Source organism: Alligator sinensis, unplaced genomic scaffold, assembly GCF_000455745.1.
Source record: "Alligator sinensis unplaced genomic scaffold, ASM45574v1 scaffold159_2, whole genome shotgun sequence".
NCBI classification, from domain to species: Eukaryota; Metazoa; Chordata; order Crocodylia; family Alligatoridae; genus Alligator; species Alligator sinensis.
Window position 1 is genome coordinate 1,392,117 of NW_005841992.1, and position 15,541 is coordinate 1,407,657.

Below are 15,541 nucleotides of genomic sequence, written 5' to 3' on the forward strand. Positions count from 1 at the left end.
CGAAAATACTTATATGAATATATACAAACCCTACACACCCATCAAGATATCAACAGGCAATCAAAGGGATTAACTCAATGCCTTCAAGAGTCATGCAATCATAAATTCCATAACATATAAATATTTACAATATAAAATAATTTTCACAGAATATAAGGTACCATATATAATATATAAGGTGCAGGAAGCTAGATATGAAATACTCTCAATACCCAAAAGAATAACCTTGGAAGCGGGGCAGCACTTCCTAGATACCAGGGTGGAAAAATGGAGAAAACCCCAAGCTCCCAGACCTTTCCCAATCCCAAGGGAATAGCCCATGTGACCCCCTTTACACACCCCACTGGGGTCCTCCCCTGTGGGGACCCCTCTCTCTGGGTAACTCATGACTTCCTGGCAGAGTTGTCCCTGTCTCCTGGAGTCTAGCGCCTCTTCCTCCTCCAGGGACTTTCTGTCACCCAGAGCTCCTTGTCAGCTGGCCCCCTTCAGGCCACATGCACCGCCAGCTCCTCCTTGTACCAAGGGTTAGAGGCCTGACCCACCTCGAGCAGCACTGGGGCTCGGTCCCTCCCTAGCTTTCTGTGCAGCATTGCCTGCACTGAGGCACTGGCTCTGTGCCAAGGGGTGGAAACCCGAGCTGCTGCTAGGGGCTCCCAGGGTCTCAACCTTGCCGAACCCTCCATGCCGCACTAGCAGTACCAAGTTTCCTGGCCTCTCACCAGGGATGGAGGACCCTAGCTGCCGCAAACAGCTCCCAGGGTCTCTCTCCATGCACCTCTTGTGCACCAAAGGCCTTACTGGTTGCCAGGGGTTATGGACCCAAGCTGCCCTGTGTAGCTCCTGGGATCCCAGTACACTCCTGGACCATGCTGTGTGCTGTCTGTGCACCAACCATCTGGCCACATGCCAGAGGTTGCAGACCCGAGCTGCCTCATGCAGCTCCCAAGGTCTGGTTTCATGCACCGCTCATGCACTGTGTTCCTGGCCTCTCGCTGGCAGGGGATTGCAGATCTGAGCTGCCTCGTGCAGCTCCCAGGGTCTGGCTGCGTGCACCAAGCTGTGCACTGTTCGCCGCACTCCTTAGCAGCAGGATCAGGGACGTGGCCCCTCGCTGCTCCCATCCAGTGAGGGGGAGTCTTCGGGGCTCTTTGGGGCAACAGCTCTATCCTGCTGGCCAACTCACACTAGTGTCTTCATCTCTTGATGCAGCAGCCCCGTGTGCCAGGCACGCTGATCTTTTTATACCCTCTGGAGGTTCCACCCCCAGATTGCAAACGGACCAACCAGGGTGAAGGGGGGTGTAGCCCTCATCCAGGTTCCCACTCTTCGCCTTGCCTCAGGTAGGGGTGGGGCCAGCTTCCCTCCAGTTGCTACATAATTAGTGGGTACACCCGACCAATCACTTGACACCTTTCTAAGCTGGCAAAACAGGTGGTTACCGGCAAGCCTGCCACAATTGTATAGCTCCATAGCTGCATTTTTTGGCACTGATGCATGGTTTGGATTCCATATAGAATCATACTGGTAGGAACCTCAGAAGGCCATCTACTCCAACCCCATAACCAAGGCAGGATCATCTCTATCTGAGCTGTCCTTGATAAGTGTTTGTCTCATGGGTTCTTAAAAACTTCAGGAATAACCTTCACGTGCAACTGCCAGGCATAATACCCAAAACATCAAAAATACTTTTCAACTTGCCAGGTTAAGCAGGGAGATGAGGGCACTGACAATGTCCTGCCACTGCAAGGAAATAGTTAAAATATACTCAAGAAATCAATGCATGCTCTGCATTACCCAATTGGGAATGCTCAATAGGATACATGGGCACCTGGAACCGAATAAGATTGCCTGGGTATGAACGTCACAAAATATCATAAATACATGCAAATCACAGAACTTTAGTTACAGAAAAACTATAACCAGCTGATGTTTTATCTAATAGGAGGAGGCTATTAAATGGCCATGGAAGTGTTACTTAGACACATGGGCCAGGTACAGACATTACACTTCTACAGATATAAGTGATTGGAAACTGGTCTATACCCATAACAGAATAGAAGTTCAGCACACACTGACTATTTACAAATGGTAGAACCTGGTCTAAGATTTGCCCGTCCCCCAACACCAAAGTGTGAATGTTTGTTCTGTTTGCCACTGATCTAAATTGCACCACTTACAGAAAACCATGTAACTTAGATTGATTCCGCCTTGGGCTTTTTGAATGTCTGTACTTAGCCATGAAGGTGAAATAGAATTTTCCCCTAAGTCTCTGGAATGCCATGCTGTGTTATCTTTTCCTGTCTCCTTTGAAACTTGATGGTTTCCTATTTGAACTCTTAATTCTGTGCCTCTGTAACTTGGTAACTTTCTCACAAACTGAGGCAAAATCTCTTTGGAGCCAGTTGATCCTGCAGTGGGCTAGTGGGAACATAGCTGAACAATGCAAAATATTAGACTACTCCGCCTGTCTGACACTTGGGATTTCATTGGCAATGGAAACTGATTCTCTAGCATGCCAGTGCAGTGTGCTACTGTTAGGTCACTAGGCTGGCATACTTAGATACCTTAAATAGTCCAGTTAGCAATACAAAGAAACAGAATTAATTACATTCATTGCAGTAATCCCTATTGTGTTGGTACACACAAGAAAACAACTACCATCTGTAAACTGGCTGGACAATAGAATTGGAGTTAATTGAAGAACACCTCCGACATAGGAAAAATTCACATAGACTTTCAAATGGAGCAGGAGACAGAGAAGATAGAGTGGAGAAAAGGAAGGAATGCATCTGGCATCTGAGTTGCATTAGTCTTGGGCCTTTTACAGCAGAGGCACGTGCTTCTGCTCTGCTTTCCAGACGCCCATATGCTTCCATATTTGGAGCCATATTATCATAGTCACGTTATCAGCAAGCACTCCAAACCTGCTCTGAATGAGTGTGTGTGTTCATCCAGCTGGATGAGCATTATCTCACATGACTATTCTCAGTTGTCAGAAATGATGTCAAGGGAAACAGATATCTCTTTGTTTCCATACTCCGGCACCTTGACAGATGAAGGTCATCTGCAGATCAAAAGATTAACATAAGGCCTGCACACACCCTTTCAGTCAAGATCCATCAGACCTGGTCCTCTGTATTCCCTGAAGCAGAGGAGAAACACCTTATCCTTATTTTTCTACACTGTACCTCTTCAAAAATCAATAAACAGACAAAATCTGAGATCTGATACAGTGTACAGATATACATAGTGATTAGGACAGCCTGACTGCCTGCAGCTCATTTAAGTGAAAACTATTATTCAAATTTAAAAAAACACACCACTTTTTTAATGCTCTGACTTCATCTAACCCTTTAGTTTATTAATTTAAACTGAGTAAATCCCATTGATGACTTTTATGGCTAGATAAAATATCTACAACAGCATATTTATGTGTGCGTGTTATGAAAATATGAATTTATACATTTTATCTTCCTTCTCGGCATAGACAAAATTTAAAAACACAAATATTAATCAAATATGTCAAAAGGAAATTAAAGGAATCTTGCCTCAAATCCTCCTTCAGTCTTTGGTACAACAACCCCTTCCCTCACCTTAGCTAGCTCCTCCATTTCCTTGTGAGCCTTGATATATAATCCTGTGGGTCTTTAAACTTAATTTTGTGTAACTCGGTACCTGGAATCTTAAACTGGCATAAGGAAGGATATTCCCATTGATATCAATGGGGCTGCACAGCTTTATGCCAGGTGATACTCTGGCCCACATAGCCCTCCTTCTGATGAATATAAAGATCTGTCATTCCTCAGGTTAAGTATTGAGTTCAACATCACTGCAGTTATTATTATTTACCTCTTGGGTCAATAAATCTTGATTTTTCACTAAACCAAGAAATCAATATGCACTTATGGTTTTTTATAATTAACAAACAATTTGTGGTACCAAGCAAAAAGGTTTAAATTGGTTGCAGTTCTGCAAGATTATCCTGGTATATTCACATTTTTATTCTTGACTAAGGCATCATATTTTATCTATGTATCTATCTGTCTATCTATGTATCTATCTACCTAAATCAGAGACGGGCAATTATTTCAGGTGGAGGGCCACTTACTGAGTTTTGGCAAGCCATCGAGGGCCACATGACAGGCAGCCAGGGGCAGATAAATATAACTTTTCTAAATTTTTTAGGGGCCCCGGAGGCCGGATAGAATGGCCTGGTGGACCACATCTGGCCTGCAGGCCACATTTTGCCCACCCCTGATCTAGATATTTAAGCATGTGTATTTTCTATTATGAACTTTTTAAAATTAACAAGTTTTATTTTACAGCTTGATGTTAGTACTACTTTAGAAGTGTCAAATACAGATCTTGGCAGGCTCACAATTTCATTATTCAAAGCAGGGAAAAAGGTTGTGAGTGAGTAAACAAAATCACTTTCCAGCTAAAAATATGAGGCTGAAAAATCTGATGGGCTAGTTTTGTACACTATTTCACATGGCACTACTTTGATCACTTGCATTTGGTGTCCTTTTTATCATTTTTTTCTGTTTGTGTGATAGGGTCATGGTTCCCGAGTTTAAGCTCTGAGAAAAAGAGTATAGGATCAGATTTTAGAAGTTGCATTGCAAGAATATGCCGGGAACAATTAGGCAGCAAAGTCAGCACTATTTCTCAGTTCTGCAGCATCATATTCTTGTATGTTATATTGTTTATTCAAGGGCTGCTGAGGAGAGAGATGAGGCAATTTAGGTAAAACTATATACAGAGTGGCTTCACTGGTCTATTCCTTAAAGAACAGCAGAAATGCAAAAAAAAAGAGGGAGTGAGTGGAGAAGGTAAATAGTCATCTGATTTGACACTTCAAGTAACCCCAGAACTGCATAAATTTATGTTGTGACCTCTCCCCCACCCCAAAAAAAGAACCCTCTGAAGGACTTGGGACCTTCAGCTCCATAAAGCAAACTGCTACTGCTGAAGCAACAGGAATAAACACAACATTAGGAAAAAGGAATCTTATTGTTATTTCTACATGAATTCATTTTTTCCATGTGAGGAAAGTGATCTTTTTATACTAACTCAGTTTATTGTTTTTATGGAATCAGTGACTTAAACATTTTACAGTTTTATTTTCATTGCAGTCTTCCCAGCATACATTTTGTAGTAGCTGTAGCATTCTTCCCAGTGCAGCTAACATGGCATTGTGTTCACAGCTCCCTCAACCCCAATAATAAAGGCAGAGGACTGCACCGTGTGTTGGGACACAGCCACCATCCGATGGAGTTCAGCCAACTCGGAAGCAACAGAGTCTTTCACGCTGGAATACTGCAGACAGTATTCCCCTGAAGGGGAGGGTCTTAGGTGAGTCCCTGAGGTTTTGAATTTGGAGTATTTGGATTAGAGAGGCTTTAAGGAGCATGTCCCACATTGTGAGCTATTATGTAAGTGATTATATTGTTTGTCTTGAACTACATAAAGAAGAAATCAGCTTTTTATGGTGAGGAAGAGCCAGACCAGACGTTAATCTCTGAGATTATACTGGGAAACCACGAGTACTTTCATTTTATTCTGCTAAATGAAAGTCCATTTATTTGGCACCAAAATTTTGAAGACCTTGTGTGGTCCATCCCAGGCAAAATTCCAGTGAGCTGATCCTCAAATGAATAAATAAGAGAGATGAAGGGGCAAAATCGATCCACTCCTCTGCACAGTAGAACCAGCGCAGTTGTGCTGCCCAGGGAAAGGCAGACTTTGGGAAGTTTGTATACAGGGTCTGCATCTCTCCTTTCTGGGGTACAGGATAGGAACGTGGGTACAATTGGAGGGTTGGCTGATGCATAAGGCCATGTGGGGAGTGGCACAGTGAAGGGACTGTAGCGACCCAGGAAGCAGGATTTGCAGCTGCTTGGGGATATGGCATGAGGTTTTCATGCTGCCAGCTCCTCTGGGCTGCCCCCTGTGCTACACCTGGGTACTTGTGCCAAGGAACAGATGAGGAGAATTTAGTCGTGTTTGAATAATGAACGCCTGGTGTGTGGTAAAATGTATAATAATGTGCCATAGCATTGCTTGTACGTCCTTGTTTTAAAAAACACTGAGGATTTAAGAGATCTGAAAAGTTTGTGGGGGGTTGTCCCAGGAGCGTTGGTGAAGGATTCTCTCCTCATTTTGGGTACCTCAACACATGCTGTGTGGTGGAGGTAGAATTTTTAATTAGTGCACCTCTTGGTGGAGGCGTTTTAACTAAAGCTCATTCAGTTAAAGTGCCCCCACTGCCATTTTGAAACACAGGATGCTGAATACATGAGATTAATCGAGTCTGCTCGGATGCGTTCTAATCGGAATGCATCAGAGCATGTGTATAGAAACACTGTGTTGTTAAAAAACACAAACAAGGTTTAGTGCAATACTGGTTAGCTTGCCTTTGGTTAAGTGCAAGAATTTCAAATGGATTTTCAGATTCCTCAGGTCCTTGTGCCTCAGGGAGTTCTGGATAGGTGGACTCACACCCTCACTCCATACACACTACTACCTGAAATCAAAGTAATATAGTCACCTTGGGGCGCTGCTGTGTGTGTGTTACTGAGGTTATCAGTAAGCTCCCAATTGGTAAGCTTCTGGTAAGCCACTAAAATGGTTATGTTATATTTGTTTCAGGACACAGCATGCATGGCTCCCTACCTTGTTCCCCCCTCCCCACTTTCCCTAGACTCCACTCCTGGACCTGTCTATGCCTTGTGACCTGGCTAGCTGGCATGTGCTCTGCAGACTGTTTGCATGGGGTTGTACCCCTGGAAGTAGCAAGGTCATACCTCTGGGGGGTGGGAGGGGACTTGGCTTGGTGCCAGGACTGCTGCCCCCTGGTCAGGAGAATTCAGGGGGTGGAAAGTTTGTCTACACAGAACAGGAGGGCAGGGGAAGGGACACTGCATCCTGGGATTCTGGAAGACTGCAACTTGGGGAGTGGCCACACATTAGTGGAACATGAGCAGGCTAACGTGGATCAGATAAACCTGCCCTGGAGTGGCCTAACTTTAAGCCCCCTAAAATGTACTTAAAACTAATTTCAGGTGTTAACGCATGGACAATCCAAAGGTTAAGAGCTCCAGGAGTCACTGAAAATTAATGTGTAACATGGCCCATGTTGTGTTTATACGGCAGTTAGCTCAATGGGGTAGCAGATCCTTACTGCATCAGGGTTCTGTGGGTTACTGAAATACAAATAATAATAGTTGATAGCATGCATACTCTACATTTTTCAATAGAAAACATATCCAAGTGGGGAGGCCAAGTAATCTGTTAAATAAACAAACAAGCCAAACCAAACCAAGCCCCCTCTCAAAACCAAAACATCTTCTAAGAAAATAATTAATAGCTAAATCTTCCTCCCTATCCTAGGTCAAAAGACTTCTGCATACAAAAACAATCCAGCCCTTGCTACTTTCCACACAAAGCACCACATTATTCTTATTAAGGAATAATACAGGTACAAAAATAAAATGGCTACAAACTGGCCATAAATAAATTTAGGTTGGAAACTAGAAGGAGTCTCAGCTATTAGAAGGGTGTTCTAATTAGCATGCTTCAGAAGATCGATTAATCATGCTAATTAGCACGTGTTAAAGCAGATGTCTGGCACATGTGTAGGTGCCTGGTTCCACAATGGAAACACTGAGGGAACCTTGGCAAATAAATCCTCTTAGAGATTTTCTCCCTCCCTCCTTCAGCTTTTCACATGGAAGGGAAAATATTTGATGTAGGACTCTTTTAGACTTCCTGCATCCCTAATCTGCTCTTGGGTTGGCGAAAGATTCCTTCCTGGCTGTGTTGGACCTTATGAAGCTCCTCCTCGCACTGTCTTGCTTTTCTTAAGTCCTTTTCCAGGATATGTGGGCTTGAAATATTTCTTTCAATTTCTATAGCTCTGCTGTTTTCTCACTGTTCAGCCTCTTCTGTGTTAAGGAGTCAATGGAGATGTGGGTGAATGATGGAAAACTGAGAGAAATATAGTCCAGGGATTAGCTGTGTGGGCTGTTCAGATAGAAATCATGTATCACATGAGAAATCTGTTAGACTTAGAAACAAAAATTAGTATGTGGTAAATTCATAAGAAGTGGAAGTAAGTGTTTTTTTCTGAGTAAAATTCATCCTTGTGACCAGTGGGACAGTGACACTACTAGAAACTGAAATTGGTATAGTATATGGGACCAGTGGGTCAAACCTCCATGCCGGTATGTTTGAACCCTAAACTGGAGGGGACCGTTTCTAACACTGAAGTCTCCATGCCCATTCAGTTATATTAAGACTTCCATCAAAGGTAACAAGGAAGAGATCTTCATTGAAGGAATAGGTAGAAAAGTGGCAGATGAATTTCAGTGTTAACAGGTGCAAAGTAATGCACATGGGGAAAAAATATTCTTAGCAATACATACACTAAACTAACCAGTATGACTCAAGACAGAGACCTTGGAGTCATTGTAGATAGTTCTCTCAAACAGTGCACAATGGCAACTAAAAATGACAATAAATTGTTGGGGGCATTACTAAGAAAATAACTGAAAACAAAACAGAAAACATCATCGTGCCACTGTATAAATCCATGGTGCACCCACATCTTGAATACTGTGTGCAGTTCTGGGCTCCACATCTTAAAAAGGATGTGGTAGAATTAGAAAAGAGAAGAACAACAAAGATGAGATATGGAGCAGCTGTAGTACTAAGAATGACTTTTTAATGACTTTTTTGGTAAGGAGAAGGCTGAAGAGGGATATGAGCAAGGTCTCTGAGATCATGAAGAGTGTGAAGTCTCACTGGGGTACTTACTGAATTATCAGGAGGCAGGTTTAAGAGTCCTATTTTATACAAAATAGATTTAACTTGTAGAACAGCATGTGACACCTGCCCTGGACCAGGTCTGTATGCTGGCTCCAGGGTCAGTCTGGATCAGGCCCCAGGCTGTCTGTGTGCACCAGAGCCGGCATGCAGGGCCAGTCTGGCAGGGTACTGCATGCATGCCACACCCTGGGCCCCCTGTGCTGCGTACAGGGCCTGCAGAGCTCTGTTTAGCCCATGTGCCAGATCAGCTCCTCATGCCCTACGTGGTGTCATGGGGTCAGTCCAAGACCCCAGGTTATAGGGCTCCATAGGCCGGATTCAGCTGATGGGCCATATGTTTGACACCCGTGATGTAAAGACTCCTAAAGGCAAAACTAGTACCATCAGTGAGCTGAATGGCAACCCTGGATCTGACCGCTTGATCAGAGTGGTTTCTGAGTGACCCCAAACTGGAGTCATTCAAGATTGAGAGTGTTAGAGTGATGTTATAGCTGTGATGGTCCAGGGATTATGTAAGAGCCAAGGGTTTCTTAATTGAGAGATATTTTTTAAAATGTGATCTTAGGTTATTTGCATGAAATCATGCACCAAGGGCTTATTTTTGCTTTCAGCTATGCTGGGGTAACTAAAGTATAACTCCTCTGAAGTCAAAATGTAAGACGGGGTACCTGTGAAAATAATGAGTTCTGGAGATCACGGCAGAGCAGAAAATGGAACTCAGATCACCTGATTCCTTCGCCTTTGCTTTAGCCACACAATCATTCTCCATTTTCACCATGCCCAGTCTGCTGAATATTAATGATGACAGCAGAGCTCTAGATGTAAGGTGTCACTGGTGGATTACTGTAAAGGAAAACAGCTATTTACAATGTTGAGGGCACTCGTATGCGCTATGTTAGGCTTATGCTATATTAGAAAATATTCCTTTAAATTATTGGCATGGAGGGAAAAAATCAGATTTCCCCTGAATCAAGAAAATCTCTAACGTGATAGGCAATTTACAAGCATTGAACCACATCAGTCAGACTCAGGTGAGAGAACCTTGCTCACCAATTTAAAGGTGAATGATACTGTGCCTCCTTCCTCCTCTAATTCAAACAGTGATAAATATAGTGCATGAAATGGAGAGCCCAGCTTTGAAACTCATAAATTTCTCATTCTAAAGAGGAAGACTGGAAAAGAAAATGAAAAAACATTAAACATCTTGCATTCTTTCAATTTTTGTTCCTTGCATGTTGTATCGTGTTACAAACGTGTTGTAGGGACAACAAATGTGTTGTAGGGACAGTGTGAAACCTAAAAATAAAACCATTTTGGAAAAGGGCCAGGATGTTTCATCAGCTGAGAATACAATAACATTGCCACATTTCCAATCATCAGCAAAATGGGCAGACATATTTTAAACAGGGACTATATGGCAAAACACTCAGCATAATTCACCTCCAAAAATAGAGGGATCTCAGGATAGCATTTTAATATAACCGGGTACCCCAGCTCCTAACTTGCTCAAGCTAGGAAGTTTGGAGAATTTACTTCAAGACTTTCCTGAGCTCCTCTTCTCCCTGAATCTGGGCTTCCACAGCCTCTCTTCTGAGCACTTCTCATCTTATACTCTTATAATCCCTTTCTCCATGTTTCCCCCATACTTGGGCCAGCCTCTTTCCTCTTGCGTGTCAGAAGACCACCACGTCCTCATTCAACCCCCTTCCAGTGACACTATTTCCACAAAACCTTCCAGTGACCATACACCATTGTGACTTCAAGTTAAATACACGCTTAAATACCTCGTTGACTCTAGGTCTTGGTCATGTACTTGGTAACAGCAATTGGTCTCTTCTCCATCAGGTTTAGCTTAGCTTATTAGTATCCTTCATTCATTAACAAGGTTATAAAGAGGTTCTGATAATATAAGAACTCTAAATTATTTGAAGTTTTTTTCTGATTGGAAGTCCTATTGAAGGACTTACTGATTTTTCTCTTACTTTTTTAAACAGCAAACACCACTGCAAAAACTGTGTGATGCAGCCACTGAAACAAATTAGCTAGTACTGCTGTAGGTGGCAGTCCTGAACTCCTTATCAACACACAGCTCCCTTTGAAGCAAATTGGAGTTTGCCTTAGTCAGGAATGTGTGAGGACTGCTGGACTTTGTGCATATCTGATAAACAAGGCTGAAGCATGGATGTAAAAATCCTAATTGTCAAACACCGATCATTCTTCAGTTTGTATTGCTCTCTGGTGGAGCATCTGGGGAAAAACAGTTTTTGTAAATCGACAGCCATGGTCTTACTTGAGAACAGGGCTTGCCTGTCTGATATAATATGAAATCAGGCAAACTAGTGCTGGAAAAGGTGCTCTAGTTCCAGCGCAATGGTATGTATTACGGTACTGAAAGCAGTCTGGTCTAATCGACAGTGTCCCAAGTAAAGAATCTTCTCCTGGCTTCCATTGGAGGAAAATTTTGATCTGCTCCAAGTTCAGGCTCTAGCACCTGGCCTAAATAACCAGACTGGGTGCTGAGAAATTGTGTAGTAACTGTCAAGCTAAGGAGGAATCCTTGGCTGTATGTAGATGAAATACTTTTCCATGTTTCAGGAAAGCTTCAGAGTTTTTGTGGAGGTTTTGACAGTCTGGTGGCTAAAGAGACCTGCTCAGGGCACTTCTCTGAACTTCACAAAGCAGGCAGACAAAAACTGTATCCAGATGAGTGTGCACATGCTTTTCCTCAGGGACAAAGCAGCAGCAAATGTGCTGCTGCTACTTGTCCCTGGGGAAAGCCCATGCAAGTGTACTCTGGTAGGCAGCAAGTTGTCCTGAGTGGGATAGGGAAGGCTGGGCCCAGCACTTGAGGCTCCAGAAGCCTTAACTGGGATCTGGGGGGCTTCCCGGGGCTCCAGCAGCAGCAATCCAGCAACAGAGAGCCTGGCCAGCAGCCAGAGTGTGGCTCTGGCTAGCCAAACTCCAGTTTCAGGCCGTGCACGCTGCTACCATGTGGGCTGCCCTGCTTTTTTCAGGTGGTGTTTTTTTTGACACAGGGATCCCCCAGTGTCAAAACCCCACCCTGCACTGCAAATTAGCGATGCAGGGAACGCCTGAATGTGTGGCAGGTGCGGTGTGCAGTGCTGCAGATAGATCTGCAGTGCTGCATACCGCATATGAATGCTCATCTGGACCTGCCCAAGGAGTTCCCCTCTATGGTTCTCCACACACAGGGGATTTGCTACACAAGGGCCTTGTGCAGAATAAAACCCCTGCTCGTCCTTGTACAGCAGAAGCACATGGTCCGCTGCAGGTGCTTTCTCACTGCATGGAGCAGAGGGCACGCTTTACCCAAAGGGGCAGACATTTGAAGATAACCACCTGCATTTACACTTGAAAGCTGGCTAATTGTGTGGCACATGCCAACTGGTACTTGTGGGCAACATTACTTAAACTATGTAGGTTGATGCTCACTGAGCACTCAAATACTGGGTTTCATGCATTGAGTGGGTATATGCATATTCTTTACAGCTCACCCCTTATGTGGGGTTTTGAAAATCTGGAACCAGGAAATGAGTAAATGCAAAGTAAGTCCAATTCAGTTTTGGCACAATATAAAGTCAAGTCTGCATTTCTCTAGATGTGTGGTGCCTTCAGCAGAACATCAAAGCATCTATGAAGAAGTTTTCTGGTAATGCATAATGGTGGTGCCTGTAGTGGAGGAGGTGAGGGCAGCAGCTTTTGAGGACCTATAATGGGCAGAATCAGCTAATCTAGGACACTGTGCTGAAGCACAGCTCTCCTAATACTGCGCAGTTAAAATGCACTGCGCAGGAAGGGAGGAGAATCCCAATTTGTATTGTTGAATGATTTGGAAAATAAGAGCCCACAATAAAAGAAGCATGCATTTCTGTGTGTACTCTGCAAGTGGGATCTCCACAATCATTCTGGTCTCCTTGCTCTCATGCAGCTGCATTTATTAAAGGTTCTTTTTCTTCATTAACTCATTCATTTAGCAGCCAACAAAAATCAGGAGGGCTGAGTCTCCATTGCCGTGCATCTGATAGAATCACTTAGATCTGTGCAAGTGAATACAAAGTGGCTGTAAAATGCTCCTAACTTAGAATGAGATTTGTATAGATTAAATGACTATACCAGGTGCAAGGCAACACAGAATCTAGTCATCTAAAATAATATAATCCAATAAAGGAGCAAATAAAGTAAGTAAAAATTGTAGGTAAAACTGCAGAAATGCCACATAATCTGAATTTAAAAAAAGAAAGATCAGTCCATCTATTTACTAGTACCGTATTCCAGCTCTGTCTTTCTACACTGCCTACCACTGGAACATTCAAAGATAGTATGAGGTATCTAAGGTAACTTACCTATTCATTTAAATTGTCATTTTCTGATGTAGATGTTAGTATGCATTTTTACTTATGAAACTTGTTGAACATATTTAGATCTTTCGCTGGAATAAGAAGGCCTGAACTGAAAGTTTACCTGCAACCCAATGTGAATTATTTCTTCTATGTGAGAGCTGCCAATTCTTTTGGGACAAGTGAACAAAGTGAAGCTGCCCTCATTTCAACTAAAGGTAGATCCACAGTTTTTTATATTAAAACAATGGTGTGGAGGTGCGGTTCATTCAAAAATAGCATCATGTCAATTTAACACTGAACCTTGATTTTCAGAAGTAACCAATTTACGGAAGCATAATTAGCCTGATTCTGATCTGATTACATTAATATAAATTGGAAATAACTCAGCTGAAGTGAATGGATTTATGCCAGAATAATACGGGTGTGATCTCAAAATCATTCTTTAGTTTTGTACGATTTCCCCTGAGAATGGAGAGCTCCTATGAACAATACTTCTGCATTCATTACCTCTGTCCACTCATAAGTCATTTTAGGAGTTGTAACAGTGAACATTTCAGCCTTTTAGGCACCTTACATGAGTATGGTTTGGCGTTATCCAGTTTAGCATATACCAAAAAAATATTTCATTCACACATTATACAGAATCACCTGAAACACAGCTGAAAATCTGTGGTTCCATTTATTTATTTATGTTTTAACTATTTGGCTCTAATGTTTCAGGAAAAGTTATGAAAGACTCATTCAAATAAGCCTCAGAAACTCTATATCAGTTTAGCAAATAATTCATTTCAAATGGTTTTTAATGTCAGGAGAATTCCTGTTGCATGGTGAATTTGCTGAAGTGCTTTATTCTGTTACGACCCCAGACCTGTTTGACATAATACTACCGTTGCAACTGGAAAGGATTTTGGCTACAAGATTACTAAAGACATTTGGAGAATAATTACAACAACAAACCTGATATCCAGTATTTCAGGTTTTTTGGGTGTCTCTGTTTTTGTCTCTGTGTTTACCTCTGCATTTCTGGCAGATTCACATATACAATCAGGAAATATTTTTGAATGTGCTACACCAGATTTAAGATTCTGCTATAGTTTGGGGGACCTGCATCATACTAGTTAAGTAAAAAAAAAGTTATTGAAGTTGAAAACCTCTGGGTTCTCATTTGTGAAATGTCTTTAGCAGTGTTGGAAACTACTAAAATTAATTGTTTGTCAGTACTGGTGGCTTCTACTCTTCTTGCTATGTTATATTGGTTGGTGTGAGGGTGTGAAGCAGGGAAATCTGATACCTGCTGCTACAGGTATAAGTCCTGATTAAAGACTTAGTACTAACATACATCTCCTCCCAGGATGAAAAGAGGAGGAATCTGATGTTAATTGAGTATAGGAAGAGGCTAATAAAGCTCAGGGGTACAGCATTCAGGTTCTTGCTCCTACCTGCCAGCAAACAGAACTGAATCAGTTTTAGGCTGGAATAATTGTTACATTGTTAGGGATTTTATAATTCATTTCAAATGAACACTGCAATCATCTCTGAACTGGTGTTTCTCTGTTATGAATCACAACAGGAACTAGATTTCACTTTCTCAGTGACACCGTTCATCCTGCTTTGCAAGTGTTGTCTGATGAAATGGTGATATGCCTTCCCCAGAAAACTAAATTCATTGGGTAAGTATCAGAATCCCAACTTTGGAAGTTTTGATGTCTTAATATTGGGTCTAAACTTTCTGTTTAGTCCACAAACATTTTTTACACTAATTGAACTGAAATGGTATAAGAGTGGGTTTAGTTGAATTGGTACAACCCCTCACGTTAAGTGACTGTCTGCCCTCTGGATCAGTGGTGCCAGTGCTGGATTATGATATGCCGAGGCCCTAAACTATGTCCATCTTAAGAGGCCCCATACAATAAAAATAATCCATGAAATTCACGAAAATGGATTTTCATGAAATTTTAAGAAGAATTATTGTTATTTCTGAACAAATTTATGAACTCAATATGAATAATAACTGTGAAGCCATATATATGTATATTTTTGTCATATTAGAATGAAAATGTCCATATTTAGAGTCATTTTCCCATATCTCCTTTATCTCCTTTATTTGCCAGCTGATTATTATAAAACTTGATATTGAGTCAGGGTTTTTTTTCTTATTTAGAGGCCCCTCATATTGTGAGGCCCTAAGCTATAGTTTACGTAGTTTAAGCCTAAATCTGGCACTGCATGGTGCCCATCAGTGGGATGGATGAGAGGCATGGGGTTAGTCTGCAGGGGTCAATCATCCAGCTCCCCGTGCCCCGATTGGGATCTGCACTGCCAGTTCTAGCCCTACAGATCAGGCGCCATGC

General features: G+C 42.4%; 1 protein-coding gene across 8 annotated transcripts in view; it reads left to right on the forward strand.

Annotated features, from left to right (window-relative positions):
* The window catches only part of CMYA5 (cardiomyopathy associated 5), a 79,308-nt gene that overhangs the window by 51,817 nt on the left and 11,950 nt on the right, over window positions 1–15,541 (forward strand). For 5 of the 8 annotated variants that reach the window (XM_025201373.1, XM_025201372.1, XM_025201376.1 and 2 more), the window contains 3 exons: window positions 5,208–5,355; window positions 13,272–13,405; window positions 14,761–14,860. In XM_025201373.1, the coding sequence (XP_025057158.1) occupies window positions 5,208–5,355; window positions 13,272–13,405; window positions 14,761–14,860 (382 nt within the window). Of the gene's footprint in view, window positions 1–5,207; window positions 5,356–13,271; window positions 13,406–14,760; window positions 14,861–15,541 lie in introns of those variants that run through there. The other 3 variants (XR_003093525.1, XM_025201375.1, XR_003093526.1) reach the window with 2 other exon arrangements.